The sequence below is a fragment of the Neofelis nebulosa genome, chromosome 7, assembly GCF_028018385.1.
Source record: "Neofelis nebulosa isolate mNeoNeb1 chromosome 7, mNeoNeb1.pri, whole genome shotgun sequence".
NCBI classification, from domain to species: Eukaryota; Metazoa; Chordata; class Mammalia; order Carnivora; family Felidae; genus Neofelis; species Neofelis nebulosa.
This window is the reverse complement of record NC_080788.1, coordinates 1,142,740-1,164,338: the sequence shown is the minus strand read 5'-3', so window position 1 is coordinate 1,164,338 and position 21,599 is coordinate 1,142,740. Positions and strand designations below refer to the sequence as shown.

Below are 21,599 nucleotides of genomic sequence, written 5' to 3'. Positions count from 1 at the left end.
CTGTGCCAAGGCCAAGGCACAACGCCGAGCTCCAGGGGCATGTCTTGGTCAGGAATCGTTTAGCGGAAACAGGAGCTTGTTCAGATCAGCTTAAGCAGAGGGAAGGACTTTGTTGGAAGAGCCACGGTGGTGACCCATGGAGCCTCGGAGAAAACCTGTGTGCGGCCTCCATGGCCTGGACCGGGAACACGCCTCTGCCCAGCCCCCTCACTACCCAGTCCCTGTCCCCGCTTCTTTCTGAGACACTTGTTTCCTTCTGTGCCTTCTCTCTGGCTCTTGGTGGTCACCATGCACAGCTCCTCGGCTGCCTCTCCACGTCACCGTTGCAAACAGCTGACACCCTGGGTGTGACCGCTGGGGCACCTGCCCACGGCCGCCCCAGGGCTGCGCTCCCGGTAGGCGAGGGGCGGGCAGCGGGGGAAGTGCTTCTGCCGGGGCATTGCCCCCTCGGGGTTCCCAGCACTGGGTGGACATCGAGACTAGCCGCCCCAAGCCCATCCCCCTGCCCGGACCCTCTGTCCCTGGTCCTGCTTTAACAGGTCTCAGGAGGGGCCTGAGTGTGCGTGGCCCAGAACGAGCCTCTCCGCTCTCCCGGAAAGACCACTACAAAGCCATCACAGGGGCGCCCAGGGGGCTCAGTTGGTTAAGCGGCCAACTTGATTTCAGCTCAAGTCATGATCTCATGGTTCGTGAGCTTGAGTCCCGGGTCGGGCTCCACGCTGATGGTGCAGAGTCTGCTTGGGATTCCCTCTCTCTCTCTCTCTCTCTCTTTCTCTGCTCCTTCCCCTCTCTCTCTCTCAAAAATAAACAAACTTAAAAAAAAAAAGAAAAGCCCTCACAGTGCAAGCTGATAATGGCTTTGCGGGGGGAGAAGAGGGATTGTGGGAGCGCCTGGCAGTGCAGAATGAGCAGGAAAGAGACGAACTAAGCTCTGGGTCCAAAGAGCAGTAGGCCTGTGTCTCCCTCTCTCTCTGCCCCTCCCCCGTTCATGCTCTGTCTCTCTCTGTCCCAAAAATAAATAAAAAACGTTGAAAAAAAAATTAAAAAAAAAACAAAGAGCAGTAGGCCTTCTGAAGGCCTTTCACGTTTGTCATCGATAGCCGTGAGGTGACCAGTGTGCGGGCCACCGTGGGGACCGAACACACGTGGGTTGGATTCGTGCATGAAGAATCCCCCAGGCAGAGAGTGAACGCGGGAAAACTTTGTTTCCCACGATGGATACCACCTGTGTGCCCCCGTGGCGCCTGTGTCCCCGTGAGAGAGAAGAGGCTGCCCGGTGTCCCCCGGCTCTGAGCACCACCAGACACGCCCGGGCCTGCCATCTGGGGGGGTGGGGGTGACCCTCCGTCCTGCTTTCCCCAGGACTCCCGTGGTCGGCACTGGAGGTCTGTCCTTCGGGAGCCCCTTGGTCGGGGGCAGCATGGGGCAATGGTCACCCTGCCCGCCAGCTGGGCGTCCTACTGGGTGTCCTGGACGGCGGAGAAAGCAGGAGGCGGGGGCCCTGCCAGCCACCCCACCCCCAGCTGCCGGGGGCTCCTGTCTGCTCAGCCGCCCTGGATGGTAGAAGGTTGTGACCCAGGCCTGAGGACCCCAGGGACACCGTGCCTGGGCAGGATGAGAAGTAAACCCAGCCCCCGACGGCGAGCAGGCAGTGGGAGCCATTGGGTGGGCAAAGCCCCTGGACGTGGTAAGGCCCCTGAAAGAATCCTGGAGCTGTTGTAACGGTCTGGCTTTGAGGCTCAGACTGTTTCTGGATCCATCACAACCTTCAAGTCACGGTGCCCGCCTCTTCAGGTCTAGGGACGCTCTGGTCTGTCCTGGATGTGGAGGCCCCCGCGTGGACTTCTGGGCCCTTCCCTGCAGCCCTGGACGCTCCCGGGGTCACTCATCGAGCCTGCTTCCATAACAAGGTCAAGTGTGGTCCAGTGGCAGGTTCGCCTCCATGGCACCTGTGGGTCTGTTCCGGCAACTCCCGTGAGACCTGTTAAGATTCTGTACAGAATCCTCCTCCCAGAGGAGGCCCCAGCTTTGTGTCTGAGTTTATCCTATATCCTCGATGATGTGTAATGTGTGAGTACTGACCCCTCCCAACACGGCGTCCCGGGGAAGCCACACATGTGGCCCTGCATCGCACCGGAAAGCTTTGGGGTGTCCCCACCGCTGATTCCAGAACAACGCTGCTGTTCTATAGAGGGATCCATCCCACGTGGTCACGTTGTCGTGGTAGGTGTGACGCGGGTCCTGCCCTGTGGTCATGTTGAGGCCCACGTATTATTCTGGTTGAGTTCAGACTTTGAGAAGCCCCAGAGTGGTCCTGCTTGGTCGGGCACCATTCTGGGTGTGCCTGACGTGTGGTCCTGGTCACGTCCCAGTGGGCCCCTGGCCCCAGTACGTGTGCCGTCCACCCTGCAACTCTGTGGGGCCCACCTCTGGCCTCCGCTCGGCCTTGTCTCTCTGGGGAGGCCCAGGGGTGGTTCAAGCTGTCCGGGCCGACCTGAGGTCTGTCTGAGCTTGGATCCGACACCATCTGAGGCTGTGGGACCATCTTAAGAGCTCCGGTGGTCCCCGGGGTCTCTGTTTCTCCCTAGAAAAGGCTGATGTTGGCAGTGTTTATCCAGAACCCCAGAAACACCCAGCTCCCTTCTAGACTGCCAGCCGCGTGAGCTTCTCAGGTAGTTGGGGATAGGACATCCTGGTTCTGGAAGACTCCGGTGAGCTGGGCTGGTCCCACTGACCCCGTGGATCCTGGGACCTGAGCCAGAGCAGGTCGGCGAACCCTCCTCCCTCCCTCAGCCCGCGCCCTGACCGCAGACCATACTGCTCGGGGATCCGGAAAGCCTGTCCCAAACCCACCCAAACGAGCCAGAAAGGAGCTGAGGGAGCGGAGAGTGAGGCAGAGGCAGAGCACATGTGTCCAGACTTCTGCACCAGGAGGAGAGAAACGGGGAGCCCCTGATCTGACCTCAGCCTGTCACCAGCCTGCGAGGGAGGAACTGACCAAGAGGGGAGCTGTGCGGGGTGCTCCTTCCTGCAGCCCCGGCCAGCCGACCTCACCTTCCCTGCGGAAGGAGGCCGAGAGGTGTGGGAGAGGGACCCAGGGAGGGTGAAGACCCAAGGGGCAGGGACCGACCCAGCGAGAAAGGGGCAGAGAGGTGCACGGATAGGACAATAGAGGCGGAGAAACGGAGAGAAGATCACAGAACAGCAGGGAGGTGATGGCTTCCCAGCCCCGCGAGCGACGAGGTGGGCTCCTCCTGGAACATGCCGGCGGGACGCAGCCCAGCTCCCTGTCCAGGCTGCTGCGGTGGAACCGGGCTGGGCCCCCAGACCACCCACCGCCCCCCTCCCCCGGCACCTCTGGTGACCACCAGCCCGTTCTCTACTTTTCTGGGAGTTTGGTTTGGCTTGGTTGGTTTTTTAGGTTCCACTTTTCTTTATCCATTCATCCTTTGATGGACACCGACGTGGCTTCCGTGTCTTGCCCACCGTACGTGACGTTGCCGTGAATGTGGGGGTGCGGGTGGGTTTTGGAATCAGTGACTTTGTCTCCTTCCGATAACTACTCGGAAGTGCAGTTGCCGGATGGTAGGGTCATTGTTTTTCCAACCCGAGGACCCTCCACACTGTTCTCCACGGCGGCTGCCCCGGTCTGCGTTCCCACCCACAGTGCGCGAGCACTCCCTTTCTGCGCGTCCTCGCCAACACCTGTTGTTCCCTGTGTTGTTGATGTTCGCCATTCTGACAGGTATGAGGTGGTATCTCTTTGTGGTTTTGGAAAGAGAACGAGCAGGGGAGGGACAGAGAGAGGGAGAGAGGGAATCTTAAGTAGGGTCTGTGCTGTCGGCACAGAGCCTGACACAGGAGACTCGATCCCACAAATCACAAGATCGTGACCTGAGCCCAAATCAAGAGTCTGACGCCTAACGGACGGAGCCCCAGGCGCCCCTGTGCAGAAGCTTTTTCTTGTGATGAAGTTCCGTTCGTTTACTGATTTTTGCCTTTATTCCCGTTGCCTTTGGAGTCAGATCCAAAAACACACCGCCGAGAGTGAAGTCAAGAGCTTCATGACTACATTTTCTTCCAGGATTTTTATGGTTTCTGGTCTCACATGTAGATCTTTAATCCATTTTGAGTTTATTTTTGTGTGTGGTGTAAGAAAGTGGTCCAGTGTCATTCTTTTGCACGTGGCCGTCCGGTTCTCCCAGCACCGTTTGGTGAAGAGGCTTTTTCTCATTGCACATTCTTGCCTCCTTTGTGGTAGATCAATTGACCGCGTAAGCATGGGTTTACTTCTCCCTTCTGTTGATTGATCCGCGTGTCCGCCTTCATGCCGATAGCGTAGTGTTGGGATCACCACAGCTTTCTAATACGGTTTGGAATCAGCCAGCGTGATGCTCCCAGCTTCCTTTTTCTCAAGACCGCTGCGGCGACTTGTGATCTTTCGTGGTTCCACGCGAATTTAAGGATTGGTTGTTCCGTTTCTGCGAAAAATGGCATCGCAGTTTTGAGAGGAATTGCATGGAATCTATAGATTGCTTTGGGTATGTGGACATTTTAACAGTATTAAGTCTCCCACCCGAGAGCGCGGAACGTCTTTCCATTTCCTTGTGTCGTCCTCAGTTTCTTTCTTCAGCGTTTTATACTTTCCAGAATATGGGTCTTCGCCTCTTTGGTCAGGTTTATTCCTGGGCATTTTATTATCTTTGGTGCAATCGTAAATGGGGTTGTTTTCTTAATTTCTCTTTCTGCTGTTTTAATATCGCTGTGCAGAAATGCAACAGATTTCTGTACGTTGATTTTGTATCCTACAACTCTGCTGAGTTCATTTATCAGTTCTAGTAATTTTTTGGTGAAGTCTTTAGTGTTTTCTATGTAGAGTATTATGTTATCTGCAAATAGCGAACGTTTTATATTTTTCCGTATCAACTCGGATGCCTTTTACTTCTTTTCCTTGTGTGGTTGCTGAGGCTGAGACTTCCAACATTGTGTAGACTAAAAGTGGTGAGTGGACATCTGTCTCATTCCTGACCCTCAGGGAAAGCTGTTTTTCACCACTGAGGATGATGTTAGCTGTGGGTTTTTCACATGTGGCTTGTGTCATGTGGAGATATATTCCCTCTAACCCTGCTTTGTTAGGAGTTTTTATCATAGATGGATATTGAATTTCTTCAAGTGTTTTTTCTACATCTATTGAGATGATCATGTAATTTCTATTCCTCGTTTTGCTAACATGGTCTATCACACTGATTGACTTGTGGATGTCGAACCATCCTTGCATCCCTGGAATGAATCGCACTCAGTCGCAATACATTGTCCTTTCAATGTGTTGTTCATTCAGCTTGCTAATGTTTTGTTGCGGATTTTTGTATGTATGCTCATCAAGGATATTGCCTGTGACTTTCTTTTTTTGATGGCGTCCTTGTCTGCTTTTGGCATCAGGGTAATGCTGGCTTGGGAAAATGAGTTTGGAAGCATTCACGCTTCTTCAATTCTTTGGTAAGAGTTTGAGAAGGATAGGTGTTAAACCCTCTTTGAATGTTTGGTGGAATGCACCAGTGAAGCCTTCTGGTCCCAACTTTTGCCTGTTGGGGGGTTTTGATTCCTGATTCAATCTCCTTCCTGTAATTGACCCATTCAGATTTTCTGTTTCTTCATGATTCAGTCTTAGAAGACTATGTTTCTCGTAATTTACACAATTTTCTAAGTTGTTGATTTGTTGGTGTATAATTGTTCATAGTAGTCTCTTACGATCCCTCGTATTTCTTTGGTATCAGTTGTAACTTCCCTCTTTCGAAAGTTCCTGATTTTATTTGAGTCCTCTCTCCTTTGTTCTCACTGAGTCTAGTTAAACGTTGATCCGTCTTATTTGTCTTTTCAAAGAACCAACTCTTCTTTTCATGGATCTTTGCTATTGTTTTTTTAGTCTCAATTTCGTTTATTTCTGCTCTGATCTTCATTTCCTTCCTCCTACAACTGCTGGGTTTTGTTACTCTTTTTCTAGTTCCTTTATGTGTAAAGTTAGATTCTTTACTTGAGCTTTTTCTTATTTCTTGCATCGCTATGAACTTCCCTCCCAAAACTGCTTTTGCTGGATCCTGTAGATTCTGATATGTTGCATTTTCGCTTCTATTCACCTCAAGGGTTTGTTTTTTTTTTAATTTCTTCATTGAAACATTTGTCGTTCAGCATTGTGTTTAATCTTCACACGTTTGTGGTTTTTTCCCGTTTTCTTTTTGCAAGCGATTTCCAGTTTCGTACCATTGTGGTCTGAGAAGATGCTTGACATGATTTCAGTCTTAAATTCATTGACACTTGTTTTGTGGCCTAACATATGGTCTCTCCTGGAGAATGTTCTATGTGCACTTGACCAGAATGTGTGTTCTGCTGTTTGGGGATGGACTGTTCTGTGTAGAGCTATCAGACCCATTTGGTCTAATGTGTCCTTTAAGGCCACTGTTTCCTTGTTGATTTTCTGTCTGGATGATGTATCCATTGATGCAAGTGGGGTGTTAATGTCCCCTACCGTTAACTGCATTGCTGTGCATTTCTCTTTTTAAGTCTCTAGTATTTGCTTCATGTGTTTATGAAGCGTATGTTGCATACATAAATATTTAAAATGTTGTCTCTTCTTGCTGGATTGACCCGTTTATCATCAGTAATGCCCATCTGTGTCTGTAATTATGGGCTTTGTTTCCAAGTTTCTTCTGTCTTAGGTAAGGGTAGCTACCCCAGCTTTCTTTTGGTTTCCATTTGCGTGAAGCATCTCTTTCCATCCCTTCGTTTCCAGTCTGTGTGTCCTTACATCTGTCTGTCCTTACATGTTATAGAGAGCACATAGGTGGGTCTTTTTTTTTAAATGGATTCAGCCACTCTGTGTCTTCTGATTGGAGAATTTAGTCCCTTTTTGTTTGTGGTACTTACAGATAGGTATGTACTTGTTGCCATTTTGTTCATTATTTTCTGCACATCTCATATTTCCTCTCTGTTCCTCCTTCTCTTCTTGCTCCCTTCCCTTGTGGTCTGATGCCTTTCTATAGTGTTACGTTATGTGGTTACCACGTGACCTACATACATCAGCCTACAGACACACCTTGGAGATACTGCGTGTGCGGTTCCGGACCGTGGCGATAAAGTGAATGTTGCGATAAAGCGAGTCAAATGAATTTTTTGGTTTTCCAGGGCACGTTAAGGTTACATCTACGCCGTCCTGCAGTTTATTATTTCTTGGACATGTGCGATAGCACGATGTCTGAGAAAACAATGTACTTACATAAATTTTAGAGTATTTCTAACCAATGTTAACTCTCTCCTGAGCTTTCAGTGAGTCATAATCGCAGATCCCCGTAATAAAATTAATAGTAGCGAAAGAGCTTGAAATACCGCAAGAATTACTAACAGGTGACACAGAGACCCAAAGTGAGCAAGTGCCGTTGGGAGAATGGCACCGATGGACTTGTCTGATGTGGGCTTGTCGCAGACCTGTGATATGCAAAAGTGCAAAATGCAGTAAGCAGAGCACAGTGAGATGAAGTGTGCCCGTGTGTGTGTGTGTGTGTGTGTGTGTGTGCACCCCAGTCTAGTTTAAGTAGCTAGCAATTTAAGTTTGAACGCATCCTAAAACTTAACATGTTTACACCCTCTCCCCCACGTGTTAGGCTTTTCATGTCACGTTTCACATCTTTTTTATTTTTACCCCTTCCCTCGTTGTTGTGGTTGTAGTTATTTTTACTGCTTTTGCCTTTAACCTTCATTCCAGCTTTGTAAGGGATTGAGCCGCCGTCTTTACTACACGTCTACCTTTACCGTGAGATTTGTGCTCCCACGTGTGCTCTCATTCCCCGCTAGCGCCCTTGCTTTTCAGCCCAAAGAAGTCCCCCGAGTGCCTCTTGCTTGGCCAGTTCCGTGGCGGTGAGCCCCTGTGGCTTCTGCTAGTGTGGAGAACGTTCTCTCCCCTCAGTTCTGAATGACGACCTTGCAGGCTGGCGTGTCCTTGGCGGAAGGTTTTTCCCTCGGCACGTCGACTATACCCCGCCAGTCCCGCTGGCCTGCGAAGTTTCTGCTGAAAAATCTGTTCATAGTCTTGTGAGGTTTCCCTTGTACGTAAGAAGCTGATTTCTCTTGCTGCTTTGAGGACCCTCTTTCTCTTTAACTTCTGATGTTTCCGTCATAGTGTGTCCCGGTATGGGGCTCCTTTGGTCACCTTCCTTGGGACTCTCTGGGCTTCCCGGACCCGGATGTGTGTTTCCTCCCCCAGGTCAGGGTCGTTCACAGCCGTTATTTCTTCAAATGACTTTTCTGTCCCTTTCTCTCTTCTTCCGGGCCCCTTACTACCCAAACACTGTCCCCCGGGTGTCATCCCCTGGGTCCCTGAGCAATCTTCCTGCTGCTCTTTTCCAGTGTGTGCCTGGCTGCCAGATGACCGGTCCTGTCTTCCGCTTCGTCCGCCGTGTTGTTGAACCCCTCGTGTGTTGTCCAGAGTTACTGTATCCTTCCCTCCGTGACTCCTGTTTGGTGCCTTCTTGTGTTTTCTCTCTGTTGAGGCTCTCACTGTGTCCCTCCGCTCTTCCCAAGATCAGTGAGCCTCTCCGGGACTGTTACTCTGAGCCCTCTATCAGGTAAATTAGCTGTCTTAGTCTCACGAAGGTTTTTTTTACTGGAGTTTCATCTTGTTCTTTCTTTGGGAACATATTCCTCTGTGTCCTCATTTTGCCTGGCTCTCCGGGTTGGTTTCCACGTATTAGGCAAAAGTGCTCTCTCCTCATCCTGAAGGAGTGGTCACGGGAAGCCCGGGGTGGGTGTCAGTCTGCTGTCTGCACAGTGCCCCGGGGAGGTGGCCTGCCAGGAACGTCTCTCCGATTGTTTCAGTCCTGTGGGGCCCCCGGCCACCAGAGCCACACATCCAGGGGACACCCCCGTGGAGACTGGGCACAGATCTGTGGTGGGGGCGTGGGGGCAGAACACGTCGGGGCAGAACACATCAAGCCTACCTGCTGGGTTCAGTGGAGCGGGGGCCACGGCTTCCCCTCACTTCAAAAACCCCTGGGCATTCCTAACTTCTGCTGTTCTCACCCCATCACCGAGATCTCTTCTCCCAACCTTGCTGCTACTGTGAGGTCTGCTTCCCCTGGAGAAGCAGCCCCGTCCCTCCATGCTGGCAGGGGAGGTGGAGAAGAGTGGGAAGTAGGCGGGCACAGGGACAGTTGTAGCACCCACAGTGCCCATCCCAGGGTCTTGCCTTCCCCGCCAGGGCCCGGACCCCTGAGAAATGCAGCCACGCCAGGCAGAATGGCTGGCACAGAGCAAGTGCTCAGGGGGCATATTGGCAGTATTATCGGGAATAGTTTTTAAAAATTTTTTGATGTTTATTTTTGAGAGGAGAGAGAGAGAGAGGGAGAGAGACAGAGCATGAGCAGGGGAGGGGCAGAGAGAGGGAGACACAGAATGTGAAGCAAGCTCCAGGCTCTGAGCTGTCAGCACAGAGCCCAACGTGGGGCTCGAACTCACGGACCGTGAGATCATGACCTGAGCCGAAGTCGGATGTTCACCCAACTGAGCCCCCCGGGCGCCCCTATCGTGAATATTAATAAGAGTAAGGGGACGAGGACCACAGACCGCAGGGTGCCTTGTGGAGACATCATCAGAGCCTTGGAGCGGGATGTCCCTTTCATGTGTCTGTTCATCCTTTCCTTCCTCAGCCATTTGTCAGCACTTACTCGGTACCAGACTCTGTGTGGGGCTCCGGAGTACCCAGAGGAAGGTAGCCAACCCCGGCCCCGGCCTTGAGCAGTGCACGGCCCGTGAGTCAGTCAGGCGTGAGACCCTCTGGAAGGAGGGGCCTCAGGGGGACGCGATCCTCAGTGACAGAAGGACGGGGGCCTAGCAGACACCCCCACCCGGCCAGGCCGAGATCCAGACAAGTACCTGGCACTCTGTGTGTGTCCTGGCAGACACGGGGCCACACCTAGGCCCCCAGGCCACACCTGGGCCACACACCTGAGCGGGACAGAAGGGCGCCAGGCCAGAGCCTCCCCAGGGCCTCCCACGGGCTGTACGGGGAGACCGGGAGCCGGCCCAGGCCTGTCCTGAGCTCCAGGAAAGATGCAGAACACTCACCTCCAGCCGGGCTGTGCCCTCCTCCCCCCCCGCCCAGCAGATGGGCAGGCACACGTCCATGAGGACAGAGACATAGATGGTGCACGTGTACAGGGAGATCACGGAACTCAGAGACACAGACGGCCCAGCTCGTCCACCCAGCACCCTGCCCCCCACCGCGGATGAGAGCCCGAGCAGGACAGAGGAAGGGGCCCAGTGGCCCCGAGCCGCACGGTGGGTCGGACTCCACGTCCGGTGCCCATTCTCTCCCAGGAGGCCACTTGTCCCTTAACTTGGGGCGTGCCCCTCCCAATCCTGGAGAGAACGCCGGATGACGGGGGAGCCCTAGACTGCGGCCCGGCGCCCCCCTGCGGGAGCCACATCACACCTCCCACCGCAGCCCCTCCGAGGGAGGGCGGTCACCGTGTCGCAGGCGCCTGCACACCCACGGGCCACCCTGGCCGCACCTGCCTGGGACCGACCGCCTTCCCGGCACCACGCCGCCGGCGGTTTACTGGGTCTGTCTGCGCGCGGCCTAGGCCCTCGTTCAGCCTTGCTCAGTTCTCCAGATTCCTTTCTTACTAGCATCTTCCCGGAACCTGGAGCTCACCAGCGTGGGGGCTTCGTTCTTTCCCAGCGGATTTTACTGCCTCTGTCCGCTTTGTGTCTCTGTCCCTGCCTCCCTTCTCCGTCTCCCTCCATCGCTGTCTCCACTCTGTCCCCATCCTTGTCTGTGTCCCCCGCCCCCCAGGCCCCACGTGGAGCACAGTCTGGTTCCTGAGCCGCCCAGAGTCAGGACTGATGATGACTCAGGTGGCTGGGAGCAAGTTTACCGTCCCCTGGTGAGCACTGGCTGCTGGTCACCGGGGCCACGTGGCCGCATAAGCCAATGTCAGGGGGGAGGCTGGCGGGCACACGGGACCACACTGCTCTCCCGTCCCCTGGCCCACTTACTCTGCAGCCGGGGCCGCAGAAGCATCGCCGGCCAAGAGCAGCCGTGTCCCCGGAGGGGGCCTCGGGCAAGCCCCCGCTCCCTGTGACATGGGGGAGGTGTGCTTTACCCCAGGGGCTGTGGCCCAGGGAGGCCGTGCTCTCCGCTGGCTCTCCCTCCTCCAGCTGAGGGTCCCCAGGCTGCCCGCGCAGCAGGCCCTTCGGCCTCTGCCCCGAAGGCGCCCCGGGCCTGCTTGTTAGGAGACACGGTGAAGATTCTGGGCTGTGCCCGCCCCTGAGGCCCCCACGCCCAGCCCTCCACCGGCCACTGCTCGGTCACTCAGGGTCTAGACAGGGTCTCCAAAGACAAGTCGCACGGGACCCGCGTTAGGAGACTGGCCACGGCCACGCAACTTCACCCAGAGCAGGGGTGACAGAGGCGAGGCCTCACAGAGGCGGAGTACATGAGGGGTATGCTAGCCCCTCGCTGTGGAGGTGACGGGACGGTGTGGGGAGGAAGTCTCTGGGGACAGACCCTTCTCCGAGGGGCAGAGAGTCGAGCATCCGCATGGCTCCAGAGGCGTCTGTGGTGGCCTGGGTTCAGGCCCGGGAGCTTCCTCGCAGCTAATTCCCTGCTGAGGGGGGTGGCGGGGGTCACGGTACCCAGGCTGGCAAGCGGCCGAGTGTTCTCTAAGCTGGGCCGATCGGGAAGAGGCCGCTGTTAGGGGAGAGGGGCCTCAGCCAAACCCCTCACTGCCCGCAGCTCTGGGGGCCCGGCTCCCGGGGCTTTGCCAACCCGGCCCCTCCCCGGGCAGGTCCACAACCCCCCACCCCCACCCCAGCGGCTTGGCGGGGAAGGAGACCACTCTTGCCCTGGGAACAGGGCCTGGTCCCATCGGTGGGCCCATCCAGCTCCAGGACATCCCCCCTGGGGACCCAAGGAGACCCACCCTGTCCGTCCCCTGTTTCTGAGTTAGGACCCGAGTCTCACCCGCCTATAAGCTCTGTAGCTTTTCCGTCTCTACACCCAGCGCCAGGCCCCAGCTTGTGTGTCCTCCCGGCTTCTCTGCTTTCCAGCTGTGTGGCCTTGAGCAAGTGGCTTGAGTTCTCTGTGCCTCAGGTTCACCCCCCTTGGTGAGTGTGGGACTCCGTGAGATCATGGGGGGACAACCTGGGGGTGCTCACCGTCTCTCGAGAACCACCTGTGGCTGCCTTCCTTCTTCACCTGCTTCTCCCTGGGGGCAGGTGGGGGGAGTGCCCCCCCTTCCGAATTCAGTTATTCGAGGCTGCAGCTGACAGTTCCTTCCACAGCCCCAGTTGTCTGTTTCCTAGGAAACAAGTGAGAGACATGGAGTGTGCAACAACACGCACACACACACACACACGCACGTGCACAGGCACGCACACACAGGCACACCCTGGCTGCCACCCAGACTGACCCTTAACAGAAATACAGGAAATGTCAGCAGAGGCTAAAAATAGTTTACGCACCGCACCTCGGTTGCGGGTCCCTCCCGCCCCACCCCGACCCCCCAAACCTGCCCTTTATCCTGCCCCTCCCCCTCTGTGGCCCCCCCACCTCTAGTCGCTCCAGCCAAAGACCTGAGTATCATCCTGGCGACGTCCTCCCAGCCCGTCCCCCTGCTGGGCACTGCCACCCGGACCCTGCCGCCTGCCCCCCTTGCCTCTGGCATCCCTGTTCCTGCCGCCCCTCCCGCCCCAGCACACCAGGCGCAGACGTCTGTGCCGCCCCCACACTCCACGTCTAGCGACCGTCGCTCCTGGACCAGGGCCCCAGTGCTGGGCAGCCCTCCTGCTGTCTCTGGACTGATCAGGGGACAGCCCCTTGTCACCTCCATACAGCAGTGAGTGTGGCTGTGGCAGTTGTGCTCGCGAGGGTCCCGGGCATTGTTCTGGGGGTTCACGCACTTTAGCTTGTCCAACAACATAACAGACATGGGTCCGCTGTTGGTTCCTCCACTTCCCAGGAGCCCAGGGACGGGCCGCGAGCTTGACCCGCCTCCAAGTCCCCTACACCCGACAGAGGTGCTTCCTGGGGCCGCTCCTGTCTGTTCGCCGCTGTAACCCCAGCACCAGAAGAGTGCTCGGTACACTTCCGTGCAGTGAATCGAGGCACGCTGCACCCAGCGGGCACCCACTTCCCAGGGGATGCTCTCGTGGGTTTCCTCTGCCGTCCTCCCAGCATACCTGGCGGTTGAAAAGTGGCTTTTCTGCAGTTTGTTGGCAAACGGGACTTTGGGGGCCCCGCTTGCTTCTCACAATATCCAAAGCATGGGGTCTGTTAACATCATGAGTCTGGGCCCGGCTGATGCGGCAGCAGGCACTTTGCGAAACAGACTGATAGCAGCAGACGTGGCTGCTTCTGTGGACACCTGGTAATCAGAGATATCTTCTTCTCGGTGCAGCATTATTTCACGGTCAACTTCAGCCACGAGAACCAGAAAGCCCTGGAGCTGAGGACAGAGGACGCCAAGGATTGTGACGAGTGGGTGGCAGCCATCGCTCATGCCAGGTATGTCTCACCCACCCCACGGTCCTGGCAGAAGAGGCTGAGCCCAGGGACCCCGTCTAGAGCAAACCCAGGCCCTGGAGTGGGAGGGCGCGGAAAGGAGGGGAGCGGAGAAGGAGCCGTAAGGGAAGGCCTCTCGGGAGGGGGCGCCCCTCAGAGCCCCGAAGCTCCGGGTCTGTAGCTCCCTCGGGTGCCCCAGGAGCCAGATGGGGACAAAAGCAAAGAGCTCTAGTATATGCTGCAGAGAAAGTGGGGCTCCACGCTGGATTGAATCTTTTGGGTCCTGGAGAGGTGCCAGGCTTGTGGTCTGGCGTGTGGCTCCACAGCTGACAGTCCCCTGGCAGAGCTGAATACTGTCCGAGGGCAGGGACACCCGGATTCACCCCTCCCAACAGGTGATTTTTATGGCTCAGTAGAGAGAGGTGTGTTTCTGTGTCTGTCTGCCTATTACATGCAAGGTCCTGAAGGCAGAGACCAAAAGCGATCCAACATCCCCAAGACTTATAGAGGCCTAAGCAAGTGCTCAGCAAGGTGGATTGGAAGAAGGCAGGGATGAACGAATGGATAGAGGGTGGATGGGAGATTGGATGTTGAATTGTGAAAGATGAATGGAGGGTGGATGGGTGATTAGCGGATGTGTTTAAAGTATGAGTGATGGTGGATCCATAGACAGCTGGGGGTGGATGGGTGGGTGGTGGGTGGATGGATGGATAGGTGGGTACATGTAAGGATGGTTGGATGGATGGATACGTGGATGAATGGGTGGATGGATGGTGGGTGGGTGGATGGGTGGATGAATGGGTAAGTGGGTGGGTATAATGGTGGATGGATGGATACGTGGATGGGTGGATGGATGGATGGTGGGTGGATGGATGGATAGATGAGTGGATGGAAGGATGGATAGGTGGGTAGACGTAAGGATGATTGGATGGATGGATGGATGGATGGATGGTGGGTGGATGGATGAATGGGTAGGTGGGTGGGTATATGGATGGTTGGATGGATGGATGGTGGGTGGATGGATGAATGGGTAGGTGGGTGGGTATATGGATGGTTGGATGGATGGATGGTGGGTGGATGGATGGATGAATGGGTAGGTGGGTGGGTATATGGGTGGATGGGTGGATGGATGGTGGGTGGGTGGATGGATAGATGAGTGGATGGAAGGATGGATAGGTGGGTAGATGTAAGGATGATTGGATGGATGGATGGATGGATGGACGGACGGTGGGTGGGTGGAGGGGTGATTGGGTAGGTGGGTGGGTATATGGCTGGATGGATGGATACCAGAGCCCTTCCTTGAGCTCTGGAACAAGTGAGTTGACCAGAAACCCTTTATTATGGCCACAGCATTGACGTTCACTTTGGGGTCAGGCCATCTCCAGCCCTGTCCTCAAGGAGTGTCCAGCAATGGAGACCACGTTCTCACACATGAACTTGTAGAGTCAGGCTCCGAGTGTGGTGCTGGGCAGACAGGTGTCCCCCAGGGATGTCACGGTCCAGTCAGGAAGACATTAGACACATTCACAACTAGCTCTGGTACCTGGCAGCTGTGGTAGGGACGAGGCACCACGCAAAAGAGATGTTACTTCTATTTGCAGGGGTTGGAGGAAGCTGGAAATAGGGTGACCGCGACCTGAGCTGGAGGACTAGGGTCGTATCTAATGGGTTTAACTGTGAGGACTTTGGCCCCCAGCCCCATCGCCAAGACACTGATGTAGGAGACTTCCAGAAACAGTAAAGACACCGAGTGCGGGTGTTGGAAGGTGGACAGTCATACCCAGTCTTGAACACCCAGCCGAAGTTTTTGGCTTTTACTCTGTGAACAGTGGGAGCTATGGAAGGTGTTACACCAGGGGAGTGACACGATTAGAGCTACGGGTTTGAGTGGAAATTGCCAGTGTTGGGGACGACGGATTCACGTGGGAAGAAGCCAGACTCAGAGAGACTCGGGGGGGGACGTCAGTCTCCCCGACACTGACCTAGAACCAAGAGTGGGGTTTCTAAGTGTTGAAGGGTTAGAGAATTCTGATTCATTGTACATTCTGATGAGCAGGATTACGCTGACTTAGAAAATCAATTAATACAGAAGTGTTTTAGAGACAGGGAGACGCTGCTGTGTGTGGAGTCCAGCCTGGAAGAAACAACAGCCTGAGGTGGCAGATGCCGGACCAGGGTGGCGCCCCATCATTCACACACACGGGCAGGCGTGGGAAATGGCTCAACCACTGTAGAAAATTGGAAGGCCGTTGCCTGAAAATTAGCAACTTAGAAATTGTCAGGACTGTTGTACGGCCAGCAATGCCACCGTTTGGTATTTGTCCGGGAGGAACAGAAGTGCCCACGAGAAGTCTCGCGTGCTAATGTCCTTAGCGGCTTTGTGCGTGATGGTCCCCAGACTAGAAATAGCCCGGGTGTCCATCAGCAGACAGACATACAGACACGCCCCGGAGCATCCACGAGACAGAATACCGCTCCATGATGGAAAGGAAGCCACCACAAATCCGCGTAACAAAACGGATCAACGTCAAAGTCAAAGGAAACAGAGCCAGGCACAAAATAATACACACCGTGTGATTCCAGTTACGTGAACTTCTAAATCTTTTTAATGTTTTTATTTTTGAGAGACAGAGAGCTTGAGCAGGGGAGAGGCAGAAAGAGAGGGAGACACAGAATCAGAAGCAGGCTCCAGGCCCCGAGCTGTCATCACAGAGCCCGACGCGGGGCTCAAGCTCATGAACTGTGAGATCATGACCTGAGCCGAAGTCGGACGCTCAACCGACTGAGCCCCCCAGGCGCCCCAAGTTACGTGAACTCCTAAAACGGGCAGAGCTAACGTGTGGTGAAGGAATCTGGACAGTAGTTGGGGGTGGGGGGGGGTGGCTGGGAAGGGATGTGAGGGAACTTCCTGGGTGATGGGAACGTTCTTTTATCCCAGGTCAGGCACGCACTGATCAAAACCACTCAGACCTCGCACTTAGGGTCTGCGGTCTCCGTTCTATGCGTGTTAAACCTCAAATTTTAATTATGCAGTCCCTTGGGGCTCCTGGGGGGCTCAGTCGGTTGAGCGTCCGACTTCGGCTCAGGTCACGATCTCATGGTCCGTGAGTTCAAGCCCCGCGTCGGGCTCTGGGCTGATGGCTCGGAGCCTGGAGCCTGCTTCTGATCCTGTGTCTCCCTCTCTCTTTGCCCCTCCCCCGTTCATGCTCTGTCTCTCTCTGTCTCAAAAATAAATAAACGTTAAAAATAATAATAATAATAATAATTATGCAGTCCCAAATCTCTGACCTGCCTTTTCTGTGACCAGCAGAGAAAACTCCCTTTTAAATGGTTCAAGTGATTAGGTCAGGCCCACCTGGACACCCTCCCCATCTTCCCGCCAGCTGTGTCGTGTGTCAGTTAACGTGACCGAGGGAGAGGGGTAGCAGCCCACCCGATTTATGGGCCTGGGGCTTAGGAGGGCTTATGCACCAGGCCCGACTTGCTTCTCCGCTGTGTAACTAAGGGGAGACTACAGACCCTGAGCCATAGTTAGCTCCAAGTCTAATACATCGTGTGTGTGTGTGTGTGTGTGTGTGTGTGTGTAAGAGGGAGCCTGACGGCCTCCCGCAGCTATATCTGGTAGTATTTCTGCCAGTATCTTATTTATATTTTGTTTACATAACAGATACATTGTACACACAAAAATAAGCGTTGGGATGTATGAACGGCATGCAGGGACACTGTGTACTCTCCTGCATATGTGACATCCTAGCGTCGGGGGTGGGGGGGCACCTCTGACCTGTGCGCGAACAGCCACGTGTGGAACGTTACACCCGCGTGTGCATCACCCACACGTCGGGAGGGGAGCTGTGTGCCGCCGACGGCCGCGCGGGCTCGTGCAGACCCGTCTAGCTCCAGCCTCCACGCTAAGTGACTGTCGTTTGGTGCGAGTCCCATCCCTTCTCCGGGCCTCAGTTTCTTCATTTATAAAATGAGACGGTTGGTCTTTCGTGCTTCCCGAGCCCCCTTGCAGCCCCGAGTCCGGGTCCGTAAGGACGGTGCTGCACAAAGAGATACTCAGTACCTCGTCTCTGGAGGAGGTGGGGGGAGGCGGGAATAAGGGAGGAAGGGAGGCAGAAGCCGCCCAGACAGTCCTGCAGGTGAGATCTCGCTCGGCTCCGAAGCGGAAAAACTCCCTGGATCGTGTCTCCCTGGAATGAGGAGGCCCCCTCCGTGCTCCCGGCCCAATTCCCCTTGCGAGTAAAGTCGACTGAGCCTCTTGGGAAGTGGGAGAAACTTTAAAACCGAATATTCTGGCTAACGTTCATGCTTGGAATGGAGGCACAGAATCATTGGAATCAAATAGTTCCGCAAACCAGACGCCCCTCACAGAGCGTTTACCTTTAGACGGGGCGGGCCGGCGAGGGCGCAGCTGTGCTTTCTGGGTCAGGGTGTCCCCCAGGCCCGCTGCCCCCTGCCCCCCCACACCCTCCCGCCTTCGGGCTCAGCTGAGGGAGCCTCCTCGGACACCGTCAGGGGACCAGGTGCGCCCCACCACCCCTGACACAGCCCGTTTTGCAGAGCTGTTCCCCACCCACGGCCTCTTGGGGTCCTCCTGTCTCTCGGGGCTTGTGGGGAAGCTGTCATTGTCCCATTTAGGTCTCAGAGCGCCTGTGTGTGGCTCCTGAGTCGGTGACAGCAGCCAGCACCCACCCCGCCGACCAGCCGCACCCAGGGCAGCCGGAAAGTCACATCAGAAGATGCCAGATGGAAAGGCATCCCCTCGATTGGGCAAGTGGGAGCCAGCTGGTGACCCCCGAGAGGGACCCAGGTCCTGTGGGCGCTGGTGGCCAATCCAGGCCGGCCTGGGCTCGGACCGAGGGCAGGAGAGACCGCACGGATGATGGGGGAGGGCAGGCCACTCTTTCCACAAGCCTGCAGAGGTGGGAGGGGGCTTGGTCTGTGCTCCGTGTGGAGGACAAAGCCCATGGAACAGGGGCCGCTGCTACTACAGAGGGAAAGGCAGGGTCTGGGGCACGGACACTCGAGGTCCAGATGGGACTTGGGCTTGGGCAGGGATGCCAGGGGAGGGAGGAGCTGGGGACCCAGCACAGGAAGCAGGGAGGGGAAGATGGGGACCCAGCACAGGAAGCAGGGAGGGGAAGATGGGGACCCAGCACGGGAAGGGGGAGGGGAAGATGGGGATGGGGCTTGGGAGGGGACCCGAGACCCCAGACCTTCCCTCGGAGTCGACGCCTGGCTTTCCAGTTCCCTGCCCTTCTGCCCTGTGAGCTGCACCCCTTTCCTGGAATGGGGTCTCTCCCCAGCTCTGATAGCTGCAGATGGCCGTGATTGTGCTGTGGGGAGTCAGGGAGAGCTGGCCCAGACGCAGGCGACCTGGCCCGTGACCTTGGGTGTTCCAGGCTCCCCACCGCCCCTCCTGCCCCCAGTTGTGATGCTCTGCAAATGTGAGGTGACGCCTGTTAATCTGCACAAATGCTGGGCTGTCTCTGCCACCCCCTGCTTATCCTTTGGGGGGCCCTCTGACCTGTCCCCACTAACTTTCCGGCTTTGTTGCCAATCACCCCCACACAAGCCTCCCAGCCAAGGCTGCCCTCGGATGGGCGCGTGCCCAGAGCGCCGGGTTCGTCATCAGAGGCCGGGGTTGCGGGGACATAGTCTGGGTTGGAGACGGCATTTCAGCTGGACCCGGGGCTAGCCTAGGAAAGAGGACGGGGCTAGCACAGGGAGGGCAGGGGAGGTGGGTTCCAGACAGGAGGTCTGCCCCGTGCAAAGGCCTAGAGCTCCTGGCGGGAGAGCGGGACCCGTCGGACCCAGAGGTTGGAGCGTGAGACGGGCTGGGGAGGAGGCGGCCAGGCCGGGGCCCCGGGTGCTGTGTCCTGAGGGGGGGGGGGGGGCCCTTGGGCTGGATCTCTGGGGGTGCTGGGGGCTGACCTGCGGTGTCCATCTGTCCACAGCTACCGGACCCTGGCCACGGAGCACGAGGCACTGATGCAGAAGTATCTGCACCTGCTGCAGATCGTGGAGACGGAGAAGACAGTGGCCACGCAGCTACGGCGGCAGATCGAGGATGGCGAGATTGAGATCGAGCGGCTGAAGGCGGAGGTGACCGCTGGCTGGGCGCGGAGGGGGCCGGCGGGGGTCCGGGCCCCGGACCGGCACCTCAGAGCACCCGGGGCTCCTGCAGGTGGGGCGGGGAGGGGGGCGGCGGGCCGGTCTCCAGATGTAGACCCAGCGATGCAGGCGGAGCGGGAGGGGCGCGAGGTCGGCTCTGGGTTCGAATCCCGCCTCTGCCAGTGCAGACGGGCAACTGGAGCAGGCGCCCTAGGCTCTGTGCCTCAGTTTCTTCATCTGTAAGGTGGGCTTTTCGCCAGCACCCAGCGAGGTTGTGCGGACGGTGCGAGGTCACGAGGGCACCGGGGGTACTATGCCGAGGACCACGCTGAGCACTCGGCGGGGGCCCGGGCCCGGTCATCGGAGCGTGCGCTCCCGTGTCAGCACCACAGCAGCCCCTTCCCTCTGCCCGTTGCGGGGAGCACTCTCACGGGGTCGTCGGGCAGCCGTCTGGAGGCTGCGCTGCTGCTGGACGGGGCCCGCTAGGCTTTGATCCCGAGTGTCGTCTGCGAAGCAGTTTCTCGTCAGAAACGCGGAACCGGGGCCTCCAGCATCGGAGCCTGCACTCCCACAGCCTCCCAAGCAAGCCCCTCTTGCGTGAAAGCGTGGGAGATGCTCTCGGCCCTCAGACACCCTGCCAGCCGTCTGCCCAGCCCAGAAGGATCTGATCCCTCACCCCACAGCACACTTGGAACCGTCTGGCCCCGTCGCACAAGAGCCGAGGACTCGAGCGGAGGAGGGGACGGGAACGCACAGACTCTTGCAGCCAGAATCCGCTACATAATTTCCAGGGCCCAGTGCAAGGGAAATAAGCAAGGCCGTGGCTAGGGCTGGGGGAGTCCGCCCCCGTCCTACGGCCCACCACCCCAACCCAGGTGACCCCCAACTTCAGCCTCCACCTCCCCCAGCCTCTGCACCATGAGGCGCTATGTTCCCAGATTAGGGGGTCACCCACCTGGTGCACTGGCTGCTTTCTCCCTGAGACACCATGGGCCACGCCCTCTGCACCTGCACCCAGGCCCCTGCGGGTGGCACAGGGTCTCCAGTCTCCCCTGCTCCTGCCACCCATTGCCTCCAGGGCACAGGGTAGCCATGGTCATGGGTCCCAGGGTGCCAGGCTGTGGGGAGGAGGCAGCTGAGAACCCGTCCCGGGGAGGCAGGAGCACACGTGAGCTGAGGCCCCAAGCACCTGGGGTGTGCTGCACTGTCCCATCTGATGTCACCATAAAGCACAGACTCCAGAAGGAAATTATTAAGAATTTCAAGATGGCAGCTGCACGGGTCCCACCGCGTGCCCACAAAGCCAGCTCTGCCTGGGATGTTCACAGACCGAAGGTCACCACTTCCGCCTTGGTGCTCGGCGGCCAAGCTGCCCGGTGCCCTTGGAAGTTGAAATTCAACAAAGTTTCAGGTTCAGTATTCCTCTTCCCATCCTGCACCAGACACCTGCAGAGGCGACTTCTCAGTCCCTCCGTGACCAGCCACTCAAGGAACCAGGTGCAGAGACAAGTCACGTGCCTGAGCTCACACAGCTGGGACCAGGGCCCAGGGCCCAGGGCCGCCTGTCCACTTGCCAGTGTGTCCACCCTGCCCGGAGCCCCTTCCCACATGGCTCTGGGATAGGAGCTCGTCCTGTGTCTCAGCACTTGGTTCGTTCTGGGATCGGCCGCACCCTGGAGGCCACTCCCGGGAGCTCCCCAGCCCAGCATACATCCCCGAATTGGGGCTCTACCCTGTGAGGAACCAGAGGCCTGGCCCCAGTCCTATGTCACTAGATTCACGAGCAGGGGTGTCCAGGTGCCACTCACTCATTCACTGACATGAGCCTGCAGCCACCTGACCACAGCTGCGGCCTCCGCTCTTCCCCCAGGCCCCCCCGCCAGTCAGCCAGGACTCTGGCACCTCTTGGCCACGGCACATCCTGGTGCTT

At 56.8% G+C, this 21,599-nt stretch overlaps 1 protein-coding gene across 2 annotated transcripts in view; it reads left to right on the top strand.

Annotated features, from left to right (window-relative positions):
- The window catches only part of RASGRF1 (Ras protein specific guanine nucleotide releasing factor 1), a 100,886-nt gene that overhangs the window by 11,983 nt on the left and 67,304 nt on the right, over positions 1-21,599 (top strand). For both annotated transcript variants that reach the window (XM_058736318.1, XM_058736316.1), the window contains exons 2-3: positions 13,449-13,555; positions 19,513-19,660. In XM_058736318.1, the coding sequence (XP_058592301.1) occupies positions 13,449-13,555; positions 19,513-19,660 (255 nt within the window). The remainder of the gene's footprint in view (positions 1-13,448; positions 13,556-19,512; positions 19,661-21,599) is intronic.